Source organism: Mauremys reevesii, linkage group 5 (assembly GCF_016161935.1).
Source record: "Mauremys reevesii isolate NIE-2019 linkage group 5, ASM1616193v1, whole genome shotgun sequence".
NCBI lineage: Eukaryota > Metazoa > Chordata > Testudines > Geoemydidae > Mauremys > Mauremys reevesii.
Window position 1 is genome coordinate 134,123,687 of NC_052627.1, and position 20,042 is coordinate 134,143,728.

A 20,042-nucleotide genomic window follows, 5' to 3' on the forward strand; every position below is an offset into this window, starting at 1 on the left:
GAAATCACTGAGAATTGAGCTTGTGGCAGTACCAAGCCCTCAATTATGGCCAACTGGGCTTTTTTCTCCTTAGCTTGGTCAGATCCCCTTTACTTTATTGCAAATTTTAGTAGAGCATTTTTTGTGCAGATCTGAACTTCAAACCTGACATGGAAATAAAATGAACTAGGGAGGCTACTAGGGAAAAAGTCAGGAGTCTGATTCTCTTAACACTCTCCCTGCCAGGGCTACTCAGCCGCACCAGGGGGCTGATAAATCACAACTGCACTGCGTTTACATGCACTGATGTCTGGATCTGGATTTGAACTCTATGACTGTCCCCTTCTCCCGTGTCTAATTTTAACCCCAGTCTTTCTGCTGGAAAGGGGCCGTGCTTTCTGGCATTTCAATAGAGAAAAGAAAGACTTGTGGGTTATCTGGTTTTACACACTGCGCCCCTATCATGGAAGCTGCCCATGTGCAACTAGGGTGACCAGATGTTCTGATTTTATAGGGACAGTCCTAATATTTGGGGCTTTTTCCTATATAGGCTCCTATTACCCCCCACCCACCCCGTGTCCCGATTTTTCACACTTGCTGTCTGGTCAGCCTGTGTGCAACTGACCTGATGAGCAGCAGGCCCTGGGTGTCTAGTATGAGGTTGCCAGACAGTGGGTGTTGCATATCACAGAGTCATCCTAGGCAGCGCCAGGTCAATCTGGTATCATCAGCATTCAGATAAAGACCTTGGTCTATTTATCCGGCTGGAGAAGCGCATGTGTGGAGCAGCTGCTTAACTCCCTGGTAGTTTCATCGGTCAGTCTTCTCCTTGGGCATAGCTGTAAACCCCCACTAGTTCCATTGCAAGAGCAATGTCTGCAGCAGGGAATTCTCAAGCCATTTAGACCTCCACGTCCACCGTGTCTTCCTCGTTGTTCTCGAGGTCCAGCGAGTTCATAGGAAGAGGCTGCGTCCCTCCAAACTGCGCCAGCTTCACTTTCTTCTGCTCCAGGCTTTGCTTTCTCCATTTGATCCTCCGGTTCTGGAACCAGACTTTCACCTAGGAGAGATTCAGCACAACGGGCAATGAAAACCACTCACTCTGGGCCAAGGCTCGGGAGCATGACAGCCCTGACCCTGCAAGTCCTTGAACTGTGCTAAAAGACTGTCAGCAGGGCCCGATCCTGTAATCCCTCCACAGGCAAGTCTCCTTGACTCCTGGAGTTTGACCTGCAGAAGGACTTGGTGCTAAGAGGCTTTTGGCAACATGGGCCATGAGGATTATTAATAATAGTTATAAATAAAGCAGTGGCCTTTCTTTTGAGGCTCTCAAAGCACTTTACAGACATTTACCTAAGCCTGCCAACTGCCCAGCGAGGTTGGTAAGTGGTATTGTCTCTGATTTACAGATGGAGAAACTGAGTCACATGGCGGTCATGCCATCTGCACACAGACAATAGTGAAACGGATCACAAGAGTCCTGACTCCCCGTCCCTGGCTTTACCCACCGGACCCAAACTCCTTTTCCAAAACCTTCACCCTGATTATGCTGTCTTTAAATTATAAACTTCCCAAAATGAGGAGTGAAATCCTGGCCCCACTGAGTCAGCGGCAAGACTCTCATTTGGCTCAGTGGGGCCTGGATTTCCCTGCCCCGTGTAATCGAACTGTGTTTAAAATTAAATAAGCAGCTGTGTCGTTCCCAGCAGGCAGAGGCTCTGAGTGCCAAATCTCGGCTACCCTCCTGAGTCTGTCCTGGAAAGTGAGACAAGATCTGTAAGCTCATGAGCCCTGCAGTCATAGATCCTGGCCACTCTGCAGTAACTGTCACGCTGGGGGAACCCAGCTGCAAAAGAGCCATTCTGGTTAAAACCTGGGTCATGCAGGATTAACCAGGTTTTTTTAGCTGCATCCCCATGAAAGCCAATAGCAGTTTGGCCATTGGCTTTGATGGGAGCCCCTTAGACTTTAGAAGGGCTGCAGCACAATTCAGGAGCACAGTGTGGTCCCATCTCTGGTGCTTTGACTTATGACATGGAGCCACCAGCTGGCAGATTCCATACGTGGGTGCCCCAGCTAGGCAGCTGTTTCAGTCTGGATAGGAATGTGCAATCTGGGGGTGCCTGACCATGAAAATGGTATAAAAATAAATGTGACTGTCTGAACGCAGATCTCTCTAAGCAGCCCCATGTGCCAGCCACCTTGGCACAAAGGGGGTGATTAGACCGGTTAGAAAAAGGCCCGATCCTGCTCCCGATGAGGTCAATGGCAAAGCTCCCTCTGGGTCATCCAACCAGGAACAGCAATGATCAGCGAAAGCAGGAGAAGAGCTGGGGGAAAGTGCCGCTGGCTTGGCAGGGTGGGCCCACTCCTAGGCCTTCTTTAAAGTGACGCAAATCAGCGATCATGGAAAGAGTCCCCAGTTCCCAGAGGTCTTTGTGCCCCTCAGCCCCCATGATGGTCACATGCACAGTGACAAAAATCAAGAATCATAGAAACTAGAGATGGAAAATGAGCTCATCTAGTACAGCTTCTCTAGCTAATGCAGAACTGATCCTTGCAGTACAATAGGAATAGCCAGGCTGCATCAAACCAATGGCCCACCACTCCAGTCTCCTGTCTCCAGCTGTGGCCAGTATCCGCTGCTGCAGAGGAACGATGGCCCCATTTGGACAATTGTACAGTAATCTTCCCATACAGGAAGGGTCTTTGTAACCTACAACACTTTGGCTGGCTTGGGCCCTCAACCGGGAGCATCTATACCCCAGATACATCCATTAAGTAGGCTAAAAATGCATCAGTGGAGGTTGTTATTATTCAGGCAAATTTCTAAGCCTATTTTGCCTCCTGCCTCAGTGATATCTTATAGGGTAGGGCCACCGGTTAGCTATGCATCAGGATTTGCCTGTGCTTTGTCTCATCTAGTTTTAAATATCCCTAGTCAGGGGATTTCCTTGGGACCCCAGGGACCCTCCCCGTTTCTGGGGAGAATCAGCTCCTTCTGACGGGAGCGCCTCACACTATAACAGAGACAGAAGCCCTGAAACTTGCTAGGTGGCTCACCTCCTGCTGTCATTTCCGGCTGCCGTCCCAGGAAGGGACCATGCCTGGATCTCTGCCTGACCCCGGGGACCATGTAGAGATCCCAGATTGCTCATGGCCTCAGGGGAACGGGGTTGATGTCCTACCTGGGTCTCTGTGAGGTGCAGGGTGGCTGCCAGATCCACCCGCTCCGTGCCCACCATGTACTGCTGTTTGAGGAATTCCTGCTCCAGCCGCTCCAGCTGCTCTGGTTTGAAGACTGTGCGGACCCTCTTCATCTTACAGGGCCCCCTGGATCTCCAAGGAACAGAAGGCCCCAGCGAGACAGCTCCTACGCAACCAGACAACTCCAGACCTGCGAGCAAGGGGCAAGAGTCAGCAAGGCGAAGGACATAAACAGCCCGGTTTGCCTTGCAGGAAATGCCTGACACATGTACAGAAAGAAAGCACGTGTCACAGCACTTGTTAACTCTCTTACGGTGGGTGAATGTATTTTATCTGCTCCAAACCCTGCTAGCTACAGCTGGGGCTGGTTTCGGAGCATGGCTGATCCAGTCCACAGGGGCTAAGGAGGGATGGAAGAGCAGGAACAGTAATGCTCTGAGGAAAGAAACAGCCTCTGCCAGCCAGTATAACTGGGGAACCCTTCTGACAAAGGGCCGACCCTGGACCCAAGGAAGTCAGTGAGTGCATGAGGCGAGCCGGATTTGACCCGCTCCATGCATTGCTTATACTGGAAGTTCTTGTTCAGCGCCGGATCCAGCAAACACGGTGATTCAATGGGATTGCTTGAGAGTAAAGATAATAACGTGCTTATGTACTGGGGATCTGGATTGTAAATTCTCTATGGCAAGGTGTGTCTTGGGTCCTGCATGGTCCCATGTACATTGCTGGCATAACAATAGTTACTATATTATTCAGAAGTGTCTTGTTGGTATAATAGTATGGAATTCTTAATAAAAAATCATCAAACTACACCAACTCAGGAACAGGCAACAGGGCTTCTCAGGCCCTGAGCTGCCAACTCTTTCCCACCTGCTTCAAATTCTTACACAAAATAAATGCAGGGCTTGGGCCTGCAGCCTTACCCACATGAGTAAGCCTTACTTATGTGAGTCATCCCCTGACTTCAGGGATCCCCATAACCCAGGAAGGTTGCAGGATGGGGGCCTTTGCATAATGAATAAGTGGGAATTTTCTGAATTTTGAACCCATCTCTCCTAAGTCTAGGATTGTTAGGATCCGAGGTGTTGGTTCTGCCCATGCTTTGCATCTGGGTTCTGATTTTGACCACCCCCGAGAGTGGAGGGCTGGAGGCCTAGGGTTTGCAGTCAGGCCCCTTGCTAATAAATAGTTACACTGGAAAGCCCTGATCCTGCAGTTGGATCCACATGTGTGGGTCCCTGTTCCCCTACTGAGCCCCACTGACTTTAGAGGGGCTCTGCAAACACATAGGGATCCACCTGCATGGATCAGCCTGTGGGATCATGGTCCGATATGATCATGGGAGGAGTTAAAAAGGTTTCCAAGTATCAAAATATAGTTATATAAACCACTGGGAACTTGAAATGTCGATATTAAAATGTTTCTGACAATAAAAATAGGTAGGATGTAATTATAAATTATTAGAATTATAGGCCTTGATCCTGCAAATTCTTCTGCACATGTTTAACTTTATGCACAAGAGTAATCTCATTGGGCCAATGGGATTACTCCAGTGTGTAAAGCTAACCAGGTGTGTTATGTGTTTGCAAGATCAAGGCCGTAGTTTTAGTCATTAAGATATAATATTTGTAACTGTTATAGCTGTAAAAACATGTTTGGAGAATAAAACTAATGTGTGATAGCTATTTAAAATATCTGAGTGTATAAACATTTATAATGTAGGGCCAGATTCTCTGCTGGTATAAATCAACGTTAGTTTGACTTGACTTGAACTCAGCCTATTTACACCAGAAGAGCTGTCATATAATAACTAAATTATAATATATTTATTATAGTAGGATTTGGAGTTAAATAATTTATAAAATCATTTTGCAAATTGCCCAAGCATACTGTCACCACCTAGCAATATAATTATAATGTAATATATAAATGTACAGATATTAAACAGTCTAAAAAAAGAGAATAAGAATTACATAACTACATTCAATAGTTTTAAAAGGTTTCTGAGTATAAACAAAACTTTTAGAATCTAAATCCTAAAAAACTCTAGGGCTCAAATCTTGGGTTTGTTATGCGGGCAAAAATCTGCATTGATACAGGTGGGTAGTTTTGCCTCTGTTACCAACCATGGGATTGGCCCCTGCATGCTCTATGGTAATAAATTTCAATGGGCCATAGTCCCCATCTATTTTTAAGCAAGGCTACTCATTGAGATAAAGGGTTAATTTTGCGTAAAAACCAATGATACTATATGGTTTGATGTAAATACAGAGGAGACAGGAATATACACACACTGAACTAAAATCTGCCCTCTGTTAGAGCAATCCAACTCCATGGGTCTCTGGTTCTGCCCATGAAACCCAAATTAATCTGTTACTTCAAAAACAAAAATCTCTTTTTGCCCTAATGCATGTGCATTAAAAAGCCTAACAAACCTTTGGGGTCAGAGTCTGCAAACACATGTGAGAGTAATTTTACTCAGATGAGTAGTTCCAACTGCAGCAAAGTTATTCACACACAAATCTGCAAGATCAATCCCTAAGAAAATAAACCCCAAACCATGGGCTCCCTTCACCCATCAGCTTCTCAGGATTAATAAGCATCAGCCCCTTTAACCCAGAAACAGAAATAAATATTGGGAAATCACTGTGCTCTCTCCTCTCTCTCCCCCACCCTCCCACTGCCAGTCACAGAAACTGAGCAGAGTCTGTAAACTTCAGGAAATTAAACTGAATTTCTGTCTGTGACTGCATCAGTGCCCACAACAAACTCGCTGGGGCTAGGGTGTGAGATGCACCCCGGAAATCTCAGGGGTCCTAAAAGAATTTTTAAAATAAACCTTTTGGGGTTTCTACTAGTTTGGTTTAGTCCAGAAAAAGTCAAAGCTCTTTGGGTCACAGTTTGCTCCGGCCCAATCCTGATGAGTCTGTTTCTCTTGGGCAGAACACTTGCCATCCTCCAGACGCCCTCTTACAGCTCCACAGACAGGACTTCCCCTTCTCGAGGTCCCTTCCAGTCCTATGATTCTATGACATGCTGCATATAAAAGTAATAATACCTAGTTCCTATGCTGGACATCTGCCACACACCCTCTACCCACACAGACATACAAACCAACCTCCACACAAACTACACCAAGACAGATTCACCCCATGCACAGATAGACACACACAAATACACTGGCAGAAATGGGTCAGAACCATCCACCCCTCACCCACCACAGTACATGTGCAAACATACTGGATGGAAATACCCTAAAGCTGAGAGAGACAGACACACACACACGCACCCTATACACAATCCAGGTATGCCTCACACATGCAGACATGCCGCATACCGTACACCCCTCATTCCTCCAAACATGTACACACATATCAGACAGCAATACCCCATTCACAGATCCAGATTGAGAACCAGTAGCACTATCACTTTTGTTTTGGGGATTCCCTTTCACACAGCAAGACTCTGAGTGCGACCCCCTCCCCGTTATAAATTAAAAACACATTTTTTCATATTGAGCACTATTATAAATGCTAGAGGCAAAGGGGGTGGAGGCTGACAGCTCACGACCCCCATGTCATAACCTCGTGACCCCAAGTTTGAGAACCCCTGAGACAGACCACCCCTCCCACTCACACACTGACAGAAACACCGCAGACACATACACAAACCTGGCACAGACACCCCATGCATGCGTACACCCCCATACACACTAGACAGAAACACCCTAGGAACAGACACACCCCTGCCTCCACTCACCCCCCCGCCCCCCAGAACACAGGCACCCACCCCTGTAGCCTTTCCAGCTTAAACACTACTTACTCTCTTGCTTACAGCTGGGATAAGAGACGAGGCAGCCCCTCTGCGGCCTCTGCTGCAGCACCCCATAGCCCGGCTTATCCAGGTACATGGCTGGGTAGGGCATGAGGCCAATGGAGTAGGTGGCTGGGTAAATCCAGCTGTGCCACTCCAGAGGCAGCTTGGAGGACCATCTGGCAGAGGCTGCGCCTTTCTTCTGGGGCTCTGGCTTGGAGAGGATGGCATCAATGTTAAAAGGGGTCTTCCGAGGGGGCTGGGGAACATCTGGAGAAGCTGGGGGGCCAGATGAGTCTGTTGCTGTTGCCAGGATGTTGCTGAGCAGACCTGGGAAGAACGGGCTCTGGAGCATGTTCGGTCAGCAGATCTCTGGCTGATGGTGAGGCTGGGACTTAGCCGCTTCCTTAGCCTGGGCTTGCTGCTTTCCAGATGCGGTGCAAGCTGCACTCTCCCAGCCCCGGCCTCAGCCTACTGGCTGGCTGGCTCTTTATACAGAGGAAGGGCCCAAGGTGGCTTTATATCGAGGGCTTCCCCTGTGAAGTGTAAATAAGACATTAATATGCAAAGCAGGCTGCAGCTGGGTGGAGAAAGGAGAGGCTGTTCCAACGCCTGATGCTCTGCTGGGTGCCTGCAGGACAGGGGGTGTCTCTGGGCTGGGACAGGCAGGGGACAGCCTAGACTGGCCTATGACAGGGGCCAGGTCTGCTTGGAATGATCAAACTGGAATGGGAAGGGAGGTCTCACATCCTGTACAAATATACACACACACACACACACACAAGATGCACCTAAAAGCCCCCCCACAAATATACACAATACAAATACAAGCGTAGACACATACACCGTACACAACACACGCACACACACAACACCGAGATACAAAAGTACAGAGAAACACACAAACATCCACACGATAAATGTAAAAATACGGTCATACCCACAATATAAATACAGAAACGCACAGACACATGAACACAAACACACATCACCACAAATATATGCATACAAATATCTGCAAGCATGCACACACGATGTGTACACATGCACACGTCTATATGCGCTCATGCACCTAAACACACACAAGTCTCTGTGCAAGAGGGTGCTGAGATACGGAGCCGAAATTCACTGTTAATTTGCAACCTGTTATAGTGTGTGCAAGGCCGGCGCAACCCATTAGGCGACCTAGGGCGCTAATATTTGGGGGGTAGCGACTGCGGCGGCCAGATCTTTGGCCGCCCCGGTCGTCATCAGTATTTCGGGGGCGGGACCTTCCACCGCCTCTGTCAGGGGTGCCAATTCGGGGGCGGGACCTTCCTCCGCCTTGGGTGCCAAAAAAGCTAGTGGTGCTCCTGTGTGTGTGTGTGTAATTGTGTGCATGTGTCTGTACTGTTCCATCCTCATCGGAGGGCTGATTCCTGCTCCCTGTCTGCCATTTTCTGTCACACAAGGCAGGAAGCCCCAATGTTCCCTCGGAAGCTGGGAGGTTTCAAAGTCCTTTCCAGCCTTTATCCTTTTTGGTCACTCTTTTCATTCTGTCACCCTCAAGAAAATGCATCTTTTTTTTTTTTCTTTTTTTATATCTGGGTCTTTTCCACTGTGTACCTATTGGGTTCCGGGAAGTGGGCGGGCAGAAGCCCGCCCACTGCTAAAGGATCCCCCCAGCCTAAGGGGAGGATCTACAGGACCTCAAAACCCAACTGATTTCGGGGGACAACTAATAAAAGAACAGGGACAGGAGTGCGGTCAGAGGGTCAAAAGAAGGGAGCCTGACGGGGACACCGAGCAGAGAACCCCGGACAGCGACCACTGCTCCTCAAAGGCGTCAAGAGAGCCAGTGGACGCTGCCCAGAGGAACTCTGCCCGGATACATGAACGGACAGAGGCATCTTCCATTGCTGATGTCTGAGTCCTGGCAGTCTGTGCCTGCAAGCCCTAGATTTGTTTGGCACAGACATCAGAGGCTACCAACCTTTTGGCTTGAACTTGAAAATAAAACGTAGATATATGTATAAGTATGTGTGTGTGAACAAACCTGCCTTAAAGTGGGCACAAATGTAAATGTACGTATTAAAGTTCCGTTATGCTGCCAGAGCCGTGTAAATGCGCCTTACTGTAAAAGAGAATCAGACTCAGTGTTTTTACACTCTGACTATTTCAGGGCAAATGTAAATCAAGAAACTATATTGGAATACTATTAGATTATGTCGTTCCTAAGGACATATCCTGGGAATGGGTGTCCGGGCAAGAACCCAGAGAGAGAGAGAGAGAGAGATGATAACCAGGTGCTGGTACAAAAGAATCCATCAGCTTTTTCTGTAAAGAGTTTACATCTCCCATTTAGCAAGCTACCTTCCGTGACAATTTGGAAATAGGTGAATAAAAAAAATACAGCTGAGGTTTTATTGCTCCTTATTACAATGTAAGGCCCCAGTTCTGCAAACCCTTCCTAACTGAAGTCACGTGCTTGAAGTTAGGGCATATGCTTAAGCAGCTTGCAAAATTGGAGACTCTGGCAATAAAAAAATAGACTTCCAAACTCCCCAGAGACTGTTTTCCAGCTCCAGTTCCTCTTTGATGTTTTGCAGTAAGTTTGCAGGGTCAATAGTCTGTTACTCTTGTCCAACTTTTAAATTCCAGATAATGTAACTTGCTCTGGTTAGCATCTTTAATATTCTCTATCTAATTATTAATAACTCTTATAATTATTGCACATTATGTAAGTATAAGGAAAGCATATGGTTACTGAAAGTAATAACTATTATGTGGAATAAAATCCTCTGAAATATTTGCAAATAAATATAAAACTTAAATGGAGAAAATAGAATTTTGCCTTGTGCAAACTTCAAAGAAAACCTGATAATTTATTTTAATATATTCATACATTTAATGTAGCTATAGTTAATTACTATTATAAAAATAATGACAATACATTAATAATAATGGCCCTCAGCCCATCTGCTTTTAAGTAGATCTCCCCAGTGATTTGATATTGATGGAATAATACATAGCTCAATATTAGAATACAGATAGAGAGGTGTGAATGGGGATGGATGGATGGATGAATGAGAAAAAAATGTACACTAACTTCTTTCACACAAGGCATCACATACAAATTAATAAAGAGGGGGGAAAAGCATAAACCAAAAATTAAGTAACAATGTTTTTGATCTTCCCACTGGAGTCAATACTAAAATTCCAACCGTCAAACTGAACTGGGATAGAATCCAACCAAGTGCAGAATTTTGCTTTTAGATTAGGGACAAGGAAGAGATTCACAGATACCAAAGGGGAGCTCACACTAGCTAAGGGGGCGAGGGAGGGGGATTCATTCCTCAAATCTATGAACCCCAACTGGAGTGACATGAAAGGCAGCAAGAAGCTGGCCAGTTAAAAGGAAGCAAAAAAACTCCTTATGGGGCTGCCTGGTGCATTGTGTTCCATCAAGCAGCTCTTATAGTGGGGGTGGGGAATCCAGCGTCAGGGGGGGACAGAGCAAAGATGTGGGAGAGAGAAATTAGGGAGGTAGAAAGAAAGGGGGAGCTGGACGGACAGACAGCAGTGACAGTAAGGTGAGTTTTGTATTCTGCCACTGTGGTAGAATTAGCTGGCTAATGAGGCATTTTGTCTCCCATTAGCACTATGTGCTCTGCTAATGTATTTCTGTTAAAAAGCTGGGGATTTTCACCCAGCGTTAACGAGTTGGGAAATGTCGCACCAGCCAGCCAGCAAAACAGGGGGGGGCCCTGCCCCAGGGAGCCAGGCACTTGCCCTGCTAACAAACCCCCTCCTTTCCAAGTGGCCCTAACTCTCTGACACAGGGCTACCAGGTTGGGGTTTGCATGGGGTCTATTTCCAACCCAGCTGCCCAGTGGAGGGGAAGCTTTTGCAGGGGAGCAGGCAGGGGAGATAAAAGGATGTGGTCCCTGATCCTCTTTTTTTGTTTTGTTTTGTTTTGTTTTTAAAGGGAGCAGAAAATAAAAGGGGAGGGGGAGTTTCTTAGAACACTTTAAATAAAAAGCCCTTTGTAAACATCCCCCCTTGAGCCAAAGGAACCCGGGTGAAAAGCATTTCCTGACAACTCCATTAAAGAATGGAGCTGTATTAACATTCCAAGCACCTTGACAAGAGATGAAAGTGGGGAACTTGAGTCCAGCCTCTTCTTGCTCCAGATGTTGTTACAGGCTCCCTGAAAAGGGTTTTCTTTCTTTCTTTCTTTCTTTTTTTTTTGCAGAGAGACAAAGATGCTGCCCACTTCAAACGATTCTAATTGATGCTAATGATTATTAGATAGAGTGGGGGGCCTTGTTCCCCAGGCCAGGGGGAGTGCATTTTACAATCCCTTCATAGAAAGCTCCTTTCCCCCCTACCCCTCAAAAATGGGGCTGCGGCTTTCAGAATTTCTGTCTCTTTCTGGCTGCTGATTTTTTTCTCTCTCTCGCCCACCTTCCTCTAGACACCCTGCAGCTTTCACTTCTTTGCCCATGAGAAATTTCACACCTAGCCTCTTTCAATGGGAAGGGCCTGGCTGCATTTCCATCTGACTTGAACTGCCAGCCTTCCTGGCAGACAAAGATGCAGTGGAAATTTCCTAAAAACAAAACAAACGAACCAAAAAATGGGATTGGGGCATCTTTAAACCGGGGGCTTGAATCACGTTTAACGCACACGATGGAAGATCTTTGCATTCAGCTCCTCTGATGCAGGGTAAAGGATTAACGCCGATGATTATAATTTGATTTGTACTGCAGTAGCGCCGAAGAACCTGCATCGCGCTAGGTGCTGTACAAACACAAGATGGTCCCTGTCCCACAAAGTTTACAATCTATGCAGGAGACAAAGAGACAGCAGGTGGATACCGACAGACCAATAAGGGAAACAATGAAACAGGCCAGCATGCCAGGGAGTGGTCTGAGCGCGCCAGCAGCCTAGATCGTAGGGCTCCGGCATTGATTTGTTAGATGTTTGTTATAATTTAGCATGTTGACAATTTCAGCGTCGACAACCTCCAGGGCTCAAAAATTACAAGTCAGCCCCCTCCCACACCAAAACTCAGGAGAGTGGCTTAAAAATCATGAGACTAAAATAATAAGAAGAAGAAGAATACTTCTGGAGTTCTTTGTATTTGGCTTCTGCCATTTGAACCTTTAGCCTAGGTTACGCTAGGGTCAGATTTTCAAGCTTTACTCCCACAAGCACAAGGGCTAGAAGTTTCCTGATTTTTTTTTATATGAGAGCTGGGATCGTACATAATCATGTAACTCCAGGAGCTGAGGGTTCCATTCCACAGTCTTTGCTCAAGCAGAAATCCCACTGAATTCAGCTTGGAGAGTGAAAATAAGGCTTTGTCTTCACAGCCAAAAAAAAGTGTGTTTCTAACTATGGGATAACTAATGTGCATTCTCTGTTGGGCTGTAAAATCCTAGTGGAGAAAATCGCTGTAGTTTTAACGTGAGGTAAACTGTATTATTATTATTAACTTGTATTTGTGGAGCATCTCAAAGCCCCGTCATGGACCAGGACCCCGTTGTGCTAGGCGCTGGACAAACACAGAACAAATCTATGTGTAGGACATAAGGGCTGCCATACTGCGTTGGGCCATTGTCCATCTAATCCAGTTTCTATCTCCGGCAGTGGCCCATGGCTTCAGGGGGAGAGTACGTAACAGGGCAATTATGAAGTGATCCACCCCATCCTCCACTCCCAACTGCTGGTAGTCAGAGGTTTAGGGACACCCGGAGCATGGGGTTGCATCCCTGACTATCTCAGCTAATAGCCAGTGATGGAATAGCCCCTGTGAACTTACCTCATTCTTTTTTGAACCCAGGGCTTGGCTACACTTACAAATTTGCAGCGCTGCAGCAGGGTGTGAAAACACACCCCCTGCAGCGCTGCAAATTGCGGCGCTACAAAGCGCCAGTGTAGTCAAAGCCCTAGCGCTGGGAGCCGCGCTCCCAGCGCTGTCCGTTATTCCCCACAGGGAGGTGGAGTACGGACAGCGCTGGGAGAGTTTTCTCCCAGCGCTGGCGCTTTGACTACACTTAGCACTTCAAAGCGCTGCCGCGGCAGCGCTGCCACGGCAGCGCTTTGAAGTTTAAGTGTGGCCATAGCCCCAGTTATAGTCTTCACAATATCCCCTGGCAATGAGTTCCACAGGTTAGTTATGCACTGTGTGAAGAAGTACGTCCTCTTCTTTGTATTCAACTTGCTGCCTATTAATTTCATCGGGTGACGCCTGGTTTTTGTACTGTGTAAAAGAGTAAAACTTCTCTATTCACTCTCTCCACACCAGTCATGATCTCATGGACCTCTGTTGTATCCCCCCTTAGCCGTCTCTTTTCTAAGCTGAACGGCCCGAACCTTTTCAGTCTCTCCTCCTATGGAAGCCGTTCCATACCCTTGATCATCTTTGTGGCCTTCCTCTGAACCTTTTCAAATAACTGAAGACGAACAAGAACAGATGGATACAGACAGACCGACCAGAGAGCTCAAGGAAACAATGGGACGATATTGAATTAGCATGACAGACTGGGGTCTCAGCCCAGCAGCAGCCTAGGCAAGGTCAACCACAGACAGGGATACAATACTGACCTCGCCCTAGCACCCTGGCAGAAAAAAATACAGGTACAATTTCACGGCAGGGGCGTTGGGAGAATGTGTATGGGGGGTGACGAGAGCCATTGAACCAAATGCTAAGCCCTGTATATAATGGAAACCATTTCAAACCAAGGGGTGCTGCAGCACCCCTCGTTCCAGCTCTTATGCAGAGGGATAGCTAAAGCATGTGAGTTATCCCTCTGTAACCCTCCCACACCTTTGTTTTGTTTTGCAGTGAAGATCAAAGCAAAGACCGTTTCGCCTTCTGATTCCCATGTACTTGTCCTGTGTTGCCTTGTCTGGGTGCCAAGGTAAGCTCGAAATCTGATTTCATGTAATTTACCGTTAATGTAGGCAAAGCCTTTATATGCAGGTTTGATTCTGTATCGAGCATTAGTCCTGATGGTTATTTCTAATATTGATCCAGGCTTATTTCTCACTTTTGATTGTGCTCCAATCTCATTTTTTTTAGTTTACAAAAATCTGCATTTTTTGCCTAACTTGCCCCCAGGGTCTCTCTAAAGCAGTGGTCTCCAAACTTTTTCGATCACGCACCCCATCAGTACAAAATTTTTGAGCACGTAACCCCTACCACGCCGGCTCTACCATTTTTGCTGAAGGAAAACAAAAAAAGCTGCTTGGACTCCTGCCCGAACTGACGAAGCGGGGGAAAAAACCCGCTCCTCCTGCCGCGCACCCCCAAGGATCCTCTTGCACACCCCCTGGGGTGTGCGCACCCCACTTTGGAGACCACTGCTCTAAAGGGTATTGCTAACACTGTGCATCATCATATCGAACACTAGGTATGAGCCAGGGGCTCAGTTGTGGATGATGTGGGAATTGTCATGCAGTTTCTGGACCAACTATAAGGGTGCTACATCCATGGAAGTCTGGTTTAATGTCACTAGGGTGGTGTAAATTGGCTACAAAGGGTTTGATCCAGACCCCATTGAAGACAATGGCAAAATTCTCACTGATATGGAAGTACCCAGGGTGAAACCCTGGCCCCACTGAAATCAATGGGAATTTTGCCATTGCTTCAGGGGAGCCAAGATTTTCACCCCCAGGGCTTGATTTTCACTGATTCAAAGTCAGACGGATGAATATTTTTCTTAAAAAAAAAAAAAAAGTTGAGTTAAATTTTGCCATTTTCTGGGATGAGATTTTTTGTGAAAACACTGATTTCCTTAGAATCTGCTACTCACTGAGGGCCCGATCCTGCAGGCATACAAGCGCTGAACTTCGCACGCAGGAGCGATCCTGCTGCCTTCAATGGAATTTGGATCGGGTTCCGGTGAACAAAGTTCAGCAAGTGTTTAGTGCTGGGCTGGGATTTCTGCTGTGCGTACAGCGAAGCGTGTGCTGAAGCGCTTTGCGGGATCCGGCTGTTAATGCAACCTGCCCGAACTGCTCTATGCTAGGCCGCGAGATCTGGGTGCTTCTAGCTATGATTTTTATTTAAAGCCAATACAAACACCCTCACTCCCGTTCTGGCCCCTTTCTGTGGCATGGGGCATAAAGGGGCTGTTAAAGCTTTGATTGCAGCCAGGGGGGAGAACAGCCATATGGCTACCTCCCAAGGACCCAGTTCAGGGGGCTTGCAAGGGGCTGGGAAGGGGGCGAGTTGGGGGGGCCAGGCCATAGCATACAATGCTGCAGAGATTCCAGGCAGCTCTTCCTCTTCCACCCATAGGGCAGCCCCAAGAGGCTGCCATAATTCAGACAGGCCCTTAGGGCTGTCTGCATTATGCCAGGGGTCTCTCCAGGCCCTGAAGCAACCTAGGCTTGGGAGACTAGTGAGGTGGTTTAAAGCCACCTTCGTTTCTCCCCCACCCCGGGCCATGAGTTCTGTGCTGCGCCCGTTAGAATCACTGCAGTATGTTCCATTGTACGCGTCGAGTTGCCACCGCTACAAGGGATTGAGCATTTGAACGGACAAATGAAAATGCCGGTGATAAATAATAACGGGCCATTCCTTCCTGTCGGCACTCCCCACTGGAATCAGTGGGCCTGATTCTCCGTAGCCGTGCCCACCAGTGCCATGCTCTCATTCTGATCTGGGAGCACTTTACAGCCGCTTGGGACTGCCATCAGGGGAAAGAGTCAGACCCTGCCTGTGTCTGAGCGCCCCGCAACAGCAGAGAGGGGTTGGAAGCACTTTTGCCCTCGATTTACAAAAGGGGACTTGAGGCACAAAGAAGTTAAGTGACTTGCCCAAGGTCCCACACCAAACAAGAGCCAAAGCTGTCAGCTCAGCACAGATTTATTTACTGCTTCTCGGTCCCTTAGCTTAACCAACTGGAGCATCCTTCCTCTCAACGTGTTGCCGAATGTCACAATTTTTCTGCAAGTTTCACGGCGTTTGATAGTTGTGCTTAAAGCCCCAGCTCCTGGAGTCATGTGATGAAGTGAGAATCCCAGTTTTCGTTAAAAATAGAGTAAGTTTCTAGGCCTTGTGGTTGCAGGAAAAACTTGAAAACATGACCGAAGTACCTCCTAAAGGCTCAGAAAGCGGAAGGCAATAAACCAACCCCACAAGCTATTTTTTTTAATCTCATGATTTTTTAAGCCAATCTCAGGATTTTTTGAGGCCAGACGCGTGATATTTGAATGCTTGGGGTTAGCAGTCTTGTAAAAACGATGGCCCAATAATATTCAAGCCATTTTATATCTTCATAATGGGAGATTTTTCAATGGGAGCTGAGCACCCGGCTCCCTTACGGAACGTCTACACTCCAAAGAAAACCCCGCAGCGCCGAGTCTCAGAGCCTGGCTCAATTCACTGAGGCTCAGGCTGCAGGGCTAAAAATAGCAGTGTAGCCATTAGGGTTCGGGCTGGATCCCATGGTCCGAGACCCTCCTGCCTTGTTGGGTTTCAGACCCCGGGCTCCAGCTGCATCTTCAAGAGTGAGAGACATTTGGATCCATGGTTTTTAGGCACTTAAGCAGAATTTCTCTTTGTCGTTCACATCTCCTAGCCCAATGGCAGCGCCTGTGTACCATCTCTCTTACCCTGCATTGGTCGCCCAAAACAACCCATTTGCTGTTTGAGCTGTGAGAGGAAGGCTGGTAGTGGGCTAAAGACACTGGGCTGGGTCTCAGAAGATTCCTAGATTTTAAGACCAGGGGAAACCATCACAATCATCAAATCTGATCTCCTGTAGAATACAGGCTAGAGAACTTCACCGAGGCCTGGTCTGCACTACCAGGCTCTGCTGCCATAGCCAGGTCGGCTAGGAGTGTGAGAAATTCACACCCCTTATGTGATAGAGATACTGTCAGAACCTAAGGGCTGGTCTACATCAGCAGAGCTATGCTGCAGGGGTGTGAAAAATCCACATGCCGACCTAACCCCCGGTGTAGACAGCGCTAAGACGACAGAGGACCTCTTTCATCGACCTAGCTACTGCCCTTTGGGGAGGTGGATCACAGGGACGGGAGAAGCCCTCCTGTTGCTGTAGTGAGTGTCTACACTGAAATGCTACGGCGACGCAGCTGTGCCGAATGCATAGGCCTGGCCTCAGTGTAGATGCCGCTAGGCCAAAAGAAGAGTGCTTCTGTCAGCATAGCTAGTGTGGGTCAGGGAGTTGGTGACGCTGTGTCAGCAGAAGCTCTGTGAGCATTGGCAGTGTCTACACTAGGGGCTATTACTCCTGGGGGAATTCTGTGCCCCCAAAATGAAATATTCTGTGCACAATATTTTAAAATTCTGCAACATTCTGCATATTTTATTTGTCAAAATAACACAATATAATCATGCTGGTTTCAATTATTTTGGTAATTTTTTAAATTACAATACAATGGATAGAGAACGGGAGTGGGGAGCATTGCAGGAAATCTCCAAACCTCCTTTGTCTAATAGTAATGTAGCTAGGTTTGACCCTTTATTTCTAATTATTAGTCAACAAATATATGCAGCCATATGCTCAGTGTTACATCATAGGCAACCAAAGAGCAAGTGAGGGCTGGGGAATCAAACTCACAATTTATATTGGCTACTGACCATCTCCAGAAAGGTCAGTAGCAAACAGTTCATGGAGCATATTTTGATAGGAAATGTTTTCACTCCAAAAATTTAGACCAGTTCTAATCACTAAAGCACCATAAGCATTTATAAGGCCATACTGTCCTTTACACCCCTCTGCCAATGTAAAAATTTTACACCTGTTTTATATTCCTGGGGGAATTCACAAAGACAATGGGAACAATTCACTAAGCAGGCAGGATGCTGCATTCTGCTCTGCCTGAGGGGACAGAGACTGCCCCACACCTACCTCCTCAGAAACAGCCCAAAGCCCTGCCCCCTACATGCCGAGCGTGCCGCAATAGCATGCAAGAGGGACAGAGTATCCTTTTCTCTCACACATAAGACTGCCCAGTTCCCTCCCCCGCAGTGATTTGTCTCTACTGGCTTCTTCAGGTGCCCAAACTGACCTGCCTGTGCTGCTGGGAAGGGGTGCGTGACCACTCTTGAGGCTTCCCTTTGCTTCCCCGTCAGAAGTCATTTTTCTGCGGGGAAGCAAATACATCTGCGGGGGACATGAATTCTGCCCACGTGCAGTGATGCAGAATTCCCTCAGGAATAGGCTGTGCTGGCATAGACTCTGTAGTGTAGCCATGGCCCCAGAGAGACGGAGCAGGGGTGTGTGTGTGAGGGAATATTTTTGATTGGACCAACTTCTGTTGGTGAGAGAAGCAATCATTTGGGCCACACAGAGCTCTTCTTCAGGCCTGGGAAAGAAGATACACCCACCATCACCACAATTACGACTACGCTGCATACAGCCATGGCTTCAGTGCTTCCTGAATCAAGCCCATAACTTCTGGCTGGACTAGAGCAGATCTTTTCCCCTTAGGCCCAGATATTGTCTCCCTCCCTCTAATTCTCTCATTCTCCACCTTCTACTGGGCCAGGATTATATGCAACGCAACTCTTGGGGTCAGGCCCCAACTCTGCTACAAGCTCCCTCTGTGTTACCTTGGGCAAATCACTCCCTCTCAGTGCGCCTCCAATCCCCATTGGTAATACCTCCTCCCTCTATTTCTCTAGTCAGTCTCTGCCCTCAAGAGCTTACCATCTCTCTCTTAGGGCATGTCTACACTTACCTCCGGAGAGATTGATCCAGTGGGGGTCGATTTATCGCATCTAGTGAAGACACAATAAATCAACTGCCGAGTGCTTCTCCCGTCGACTCTACTGTAATGCAAATAATAATATGTCAGAGGGGGTGTGGTTCTGCAGGGAATTTCTTGCATACAGGGGGTGGTTGCCCTAAGATCTGGAGATTGAATTGCTTTGGGTATGTCTACACTATCCACCAGATCGGTGGGCAGCAATCGATCTAGCAGAGATCGATTTATCGCGTCTAGTGTAGACGCGATAAATCAACCCCCGAGCGCTCTCCTGTCGACTCCTGTACTCCACCGCCGCGAGAGGTGCAGGTGGAGTTGACGGGGGAGCGGCAGCCGTCGACTCACCGTGGTGAAGACACCACAATAGCTCGATCTAAGTACGTCGACTTCAGCTACGTTACTCACCTACCTGAAGTTGCGTAACTTAGATCGATCCCCCCTGCCCCACCCCCAGTGTAGATCAGGCCTTTGTAGCTCAGCAGATTTTCTCCTTTGCTTGCCTTGGATCTGATGCCCACGCTGAAGTCTCACCCGTTGCCTCCCCGTGGCCAGAGTGGGGGAAGCCATTTCAGGATTGGGGCCCTGCTCCAGAACAGATGTGTCGGCCCAGTCCTTAGCTATTTGGCAATGCTTCCCGAGTGGAACTGGACAGAAATCTCCCCACTCTCTGCCTAATTCAGTTGCAGTTCTGACACTATCATTGAGCCTCCTGGAGCATCTTCATCTCCCCCTGAACTAAGTCTCAGGGGCCCTCTGCATGCGGGAGATTTTCTAAAAACATCCACCTTGCGGCTAAGGCTGTTTCAGATCCACCAGTGTCAGGCGCCCCAGTGCAGGGAGGCTACTGGCATTGTTAACACGGCCCTCCAGCCCTGCTCAGAGCAGATCTTCCTGATGTCGTGATTAAAAGGTGCTAACACTGAATTAGTGTTAGCAAAGGTGGGCCCTTTATAGAAATGCCCTTAATATATGTAAGCGAGGGAATGGTCCCACTATTGTGGGGAACTTTCCTGGCTTCTGCACTACCCCGGTGAAATGGGCTAGCGGAAGGATCTGAGTCCTCGCTCCCACTTCCTTTACCCAGAGGCCTCCCTGTCCTCGAGGACTCCCCTTGCACTCTCCTGTCTGGCAGAGTCCTCGTAAGGCTGGGCCCAGGATTCCTGGGGGGCTTGACCTCCAACCTTGCTGTGGTCACCTAGGACAGGGGCTAGGGTGTCCCCACTCCGGGGTACCCTCTCTGCACTGGGCACCTCCCTGACCCACTGATTATTCCATACAATTTAAAGCAAATACAAGTTGTTTACTTAACAATT

At 47.7% G+C, this 20,042-nt stretch overlaps 1 protein-coding gene across 1 annotated transcript; it reads right to left on the bottom strand.

The window, feature by feature from the left end:
- Window positions 1-880: 880 nt before the first annotated feature.
- Window positions 881-7,354, bottom strand: LOC120406579 (homeobox protein not2-like). The gene is made up of 3 exons (XM_039541510.1): window positions 7,009-7,354; window positions 3,168-3,376; window positions 881-1,039 (listed from the first exon to the last, which is right to left on the bottom strand). The coding sequence occupies exons 1-3, from the start codon at window positions 7,352-7,354 to the stop codon at window positions 881-883; spliced, it is 714 nt and encodes a 237-aa protein (XP_039397444.1).
- Between the last annotated feature and the right edge of the window lie 12,688 nt (window positions 7,355-20,042).

Excerpts from the sequence above, each read along its gene's own strand:
- LOC120406579 (XM_039541510.1), bottom strand. The coding sequence starts at position 7,354 with ATGCTCCAGAGCCCGTTCTTCCCAGGTCTGCTCAGCAACATCCTGGCA. Across the intron at positions 3,377-7,008 it reads TCCCAGCTGTAAGCAAGAGA|GTCTGGAGTTGTCTGGTTGC; the intron begins GTAAGTAGTGTT and ends CCTTGCTCGCAG. Across the intron at positions 1,040-3,167 it reads TGCACCTCACAGAGACCCAG|GTGAAAGTCTGGTTCCAGAA; the intron begins GTAGGACATCAA and ends AATCTCTCCTAG.